Source organism: Penaeus chinensis, chromosome 21, assembly GCF_019202785.1.
Source record: "Penaeus chinensis breed Huanghai No. 1 chromosome 21, ASM1920278v2, whole genome shotgun sequence".
Lineage (NCBI taxonomy): Eukaryota > Metazoa > Arthropoda > Malacostraca > Decapoda > Penaeidae > Penaeus > Penaeus chinensis.
In genome coordinates, this window is record NC_061839.1 from 735835 (window position 1) to 740834 (window position 5000).

The following is a 5000-nucleotide window of genomic DNA, read 5'->3' on the forward strand; positions in this document are numbered from 1 at the left end:
ATCCAACATAATTTGAGTCTTTTCATTCTTTAGTTGCACAAGAGTCATATGAATTACTACTCAGAGAATAGAGAGCTGGGAGTGTGTAGTACAGTTACTGTATTTGTGAAATAATTATAGCTTGGATGATTATTCAAGTGTAGAATCAAAAGATCCATGGAAAAAACCTATTCCAAGTAACAAGTAAAAATTAGTTAATGATTAGGATAAGTGGACAGAAGAAGGGGATGGCGAAGAGAAAGAAAAGGAAAGGGGGAGAAGAAAAGACCCTGCAGAAATAGTTAAGGCGAGGGCTGAGGTCTAAGGTGGGCTGATTCCCTACATTGGGCCTCAGTTTCTGTCTCTTAAGCCCCCCCCACAGCAATGACAAGCAAGGAACTCGTGGGGTGATCACCCTGAAAGTACGCTTTTTTTCAGCTGCTGCACTGAAAGGGTTAAAAAAAATAAAAATAATAATAATCTTTCTTTCTAATTTGGGATTTTTGTAAGGCTGTCATAGTTATAATAAGTAATGCAAATAACAAAATTAGCCCATAAACTGCAGTAATAAAAATTAACAAGAGGCTAGTACTGCAGGTTGTTGGTACACATTGGCAGTTTCCTCCCCATTTGCATCCGGCTCATTCAGTACTTCAAGCACAACATAAGGCACATAATAGCTAGTAGCTGTATTTTATAATTAAAAAAAAAGAAGAAGAAGAAGGTTTCCTTTCACTTTAAGTGCCTGTATCCAGTAGACTCCAAACAACAGATGGCACTACTATTGTAAAGAGACAAGCTCCCTCGGATGAGCCATTTGCACAGGGAATGTCATGATACTGTGCCATCTGCAAGTCAGTCCACCACAGCCGTTTCATGATTTCATTCCATCTGCGACCAAAACGCTAACAAAAATAAATGCATAGTAATAATGATAACAATTTAGTAATAATATTAATATTTTAGGCACCCATTTAAAGATTACCATTATGACAATAAGTTTTATTTGTATTGTTTTTATTATTAAATAATGCATTTATGTAAAGATCGCCATTTGACAATTTTATCTGACATGAAAGTTTGCAAAAGGTAATCTTTACATATTATCGATGATAATTAATATTACTTTTATTAGTTTTGTTAATGCATTGTGAAGTTTGAACTTTAATACTGAAGTATCTCTTAACCTGTTGATGCCAGGAGTGCTTGTGCATACATGACCAGTCTACCAGTCTACTATTTAGGCTCATTCATTTAATTTAACATAGATTGCTTCAGAAGGAGTCAATCACTAGTTTAGGATAATCATATGAAGTCATTTAGGCCTTCTAAGACTCTTTGGTGACTAAGCACTTGTGGAGCCATATATGTATAAACAAAATTCACAAAATGACAGTGGAAAAGCACCAGTGAGTTAAGATTTCTGCATTATTTCCCTTTACTTATATCCTTTTAAACCACAATTTCATGCCACAGCACAAGCTTTCTATTTTCCATTAATATACCTACCAATTTCTCCTCCCCATACATAAAAAAGAGAATTTGTTTCTAAATATTTTTTTTTTATTTTTTTTATTTAACTATTAGTTTGCAATGTAAGAACCACTCAGATGTATTTACTTCGTAACAGGTGCCCGATGGTCAGATGCTGAGCATTAACAGTGTATTTGGTGGAGCCAAGGCAACACAAGAGGCAGACAATGTGCTCATTCTGCAGGTGAAAAGCAGCTCAACCATCAATCAAAGCAAGAAGGCGTTGCAGGTAAACTGAGTTACTATTTTGCTTCAAGAGGCATTTGTTTGTATGGGCTTTACTGGCTTTTTGTATAGAAAATTAGGAGCTATTAGTATATATATTTAGAGTATTAAGGTTTTTCTTTTAATGGGATATACTTCCTATTTGATTTTTAAAAATGGAAGAAAATATGGAAATAATTTGAAAAAAGACAAATAAGAAGTATGACATGCCGGTTTGTTAAATTGTTCAAATCAATATCCATGAATTTTGTACACTGACAATTCCAGGTTGTGAAGAATAGATACGGGGGCCAGCTGGGAGTGCTTCCCTTGAGGTTCCACAAAGAATCTCTGACCCTGTCTTCCTGCTTCCGCCGCAAGGACAAAGAGAAAGACAAGGAAAAGGGTGCCGAGGCAGAAGAGACACGCAAGGCAAATTCTTCTGTGCAACGCCCCCGTGTGAAGGGTCTGTCTGCCTTTGGCTTTTAAGGTGCTGCACGAGTCTTCTGTGCCATAATATTCCAGCAGATAATGTTGACTTAGGGGAAGTACCCAACTGAAGAGAGTTCATTGTGACAGATGTAGAAGAAGGTATGATTGAGGGTGACTAACTAAGCAGCTCAAGAGATTTATTTAATGCATTTTCATTATATCTTCAGATAATGAAGTTAATATGGAAGTGTATTAAACGCATCTCTTGCACCAGATGTATTTGATGTCTTCCTGATGAATATAAAATCTAAACCCATCAACTACATGTCATGATGTGAAGTTATTAACTAACTCATTCATACCTGTTTGTGCTAGTACCTAACTGTAAAAAGTTAGTAAATTGTAGAGAATTTACGTTGCTGTGTTCAGATAAAATGAAGTAATGTAATTACTGAAATTCTGTATGTACATTTTATAATTTTTATAAAAATACAAGGAAAAAATTTCATCTTTTAATTATTTTCCTTTTTGGACAAAAAGAGGTAAAAAAAAAATAAAATCATGTGTATATGAACTTTATTACCTAAGGAGAACTCTTTCGTTTCCATATCATTATTTTTATACAAAAAGATTTTACTATATAACACAATATACAACAGAAACCATCTTGACTGACAACACATTCCACCATACCAGTAAGAAGGTAGAAAAAATTGCTGTCCAATAAAGTTTAGTGAAAGATGAGATAGTTTTACAGCCCACATGATTTTCATCTTTCGGACATGAGGATGAAATACAGACTGGTTTTCAAAACTGTTATCTCATTTTTCAATAAACCTATTTCTTGTATAGTGGTTTCCTCAGCCAAAAGCCATCATCCCCGTTCCCATTATGCAGAAGACGAAGCCGCCTCAGGTAGGGTCACACTGACAGGGAGTCCGAGGCTTTTCTCAGTCTCTGCAATCCACTTCAAGGTCTCTGCCTTCTCCTTGAGGAATGGCTCTTTTTGGCACTCCAGACTCTCCTTATATTCATTGAGTTTCTTGTGAATGATCTCTCTCTTGCGCATACGGACCAGCTTCTTCAGTGAGGCCTTTCTTGTGATCCATCGGTAGTACCTGCAATGGAAGTTTGTGAAGGTGGAGTTACTATACAAAGTAAGGTCATTATATGGAAGTTGTGTAGTTATATTATGGAGGATAAGCAAGGCCATATTATTGATATTCAAATTAGATGCAAATTAGGATTTATCACTGATCCCAAATAAAATAAATGGGTAAAGTATCTCTCGCAGTAAGAAGAAAAGTCTATTCATGATCACAGGTAGAAGCAACACCTTAAAAATTCATAAGAAAGATTAACTAAGACATCATTTTAAACAAGAGTAACTATATAATTGTATCATTCTATAAACTGAATTCTTTAGCCATGGGTACATGTACAGCCCACTGCAGTTTTTTGTGAATATTATAGCACACAGATGGCTCCACAAGTGTTCAGCCATAAAGGAGTCAATTAATAGGACTGTGTAACTTTACCTGATTTTTCAGGGTTTTTCTTTTTCATGCTATTAATATGTAATTATTATGGGTTACTTTAATATTAAATATTAATAGCAATAAAAAAGAATTAAAAAATCAAGGAAAAGGATAAACAGGTAAGATAGGTAGGTTTAGTGGACTCCATCATAACTAAACACTTGTGGAGCCATCTGTGTGTAAACACAATTAATAAATTATAATGGTAGTGTACTGGCATTAGAGCTTATTTAATTATATTCATTTACCACTGCAAAAAATATGAAAAACGCTGGAATAAAATTATATACAAATAAATATATGGTGCATAAATATACACCATACCTTGGGTGTGGCCGATAAATGATATTTAGTTCCCCAATCAGCCACTCAAAGCGTTTGTAGTCCATTCTGCGCAAGTGCTTCAGCGTTTTTTTACGGCGGTCAATTAATTCCTGCAGGTAACACCTCTGCAAGATATTCTTCTTGCATTTGAACACTTCCTTTTGAAGGTTCCGAATTTTTACAGTCATCATTGCAACTGAAAGAGCAGGAAGAAAAACAAGTAATTAATTAAAATACTAATTACATACAATATTATTTATTTATGATTTTAGAAGAAAAATTTTCAGTAAATATTATTTTTCAAACTAAATTACACAAAATACATAAAGATACACTATATTACTATTGCACTCCTTAGTACAGTTTTCTCAATCCCCACAAAAGTAAGAGTTTGCCTCACATTTGCATTCAGCCAAGTAAAAACAAGGTAGTCAATATTGAGCTGACAATATACTTGAGTAACAAATACACACACTATTCTGCAGATAATTAATAAAGCTGTGAATAGATAAGATATTGCTGATAATAGCTATAAACAGTACAGTATAAACAGCCTACTGCAGAAGAAGAAGAAGAAGAAGAAGAATGGTTCACTACTGATGGTAAAAGATTATTCAAATTCACAAGCACCTTTATACTATAAAATTCTAGAGTTACGTACTTGCCACTTCCATAGAACCAGTATCATGTTGGTGTCGCTGGATTTTCTTACAGAGTTCCTGCTGCTGGACTTTCACAGTCTCTTTATGGCTGCTGAATTCAACGGACAGCAGTCTTCTTGTCACTTCATCAACTCTGCAAAATTTCATAATTTCATATGATATTGCCTAATACTCCCATTAGTCTTGAATACAAAATATAAAAAAACTAAAAACTGGCTGTTGATTTATGCACTGTCTACTGCAGGTTTTCATGAAGTTTGTTACACACAGATGGCTACACAAGTACTCAGCCACCTAGGAGTAAGAGACCCCAGTGACCATGCCAGAT

General features: G+C 34.8%; 2 protein-coding genes across 2 annotated transcripts in view; one reads left to right on the plus strand and one right to left on the minus strand.

Moving 5' to 3' along the window:
- The window catches only part of LOC125036730 (mitochondrial DNA helicase-like), a 14563-nt gene extending 11907 nt beyond the window's left edge, over window positions 1–2656 (plus strand). The window contains exons 11-12 of the mRNA XM_047629575.1: window positions 1610–1741; window positions 2005–2656. Coding sequence (XP_047485531.1) covers window positions 1610–1741; window positions 2005–2205 — 333 coding nt within the window. The 3' untranslated portion in view covers window positions 2206–2656. The remainder of the gene's footprint in view (window positions 1–1609; window positions 1742–2004) is intronic.
- Window positions 2657–2707: 51 nt separating this feature from the next.
- The window catches only part of LOC125036507 (28S ribosomal protein S15, mitochondrial-like), a 3941-nt gene continuing 1648 nt past the window's right edge, over window positions 2708–5000 (minus strand). The window contains exons 3-5 of the mRNA XM_047629146.1: window positions 4672–4805; window positions 4011–4206; window positions 2708–3266 (exon numbers count right to left, since the gene is read on the minus strand). Coding sequence (XP_047485102.1) covers window positions 3038–3266; window positions 4011–4206; window positions 4672–4805 — 559 coding nt within the window. The 3' untranslated portion in view covers window positions 2708–3037. The remainder of the gene's footprint in view (window positions 3267–4010; window positions 4207–4671; window positions 4806–5000) is intronic.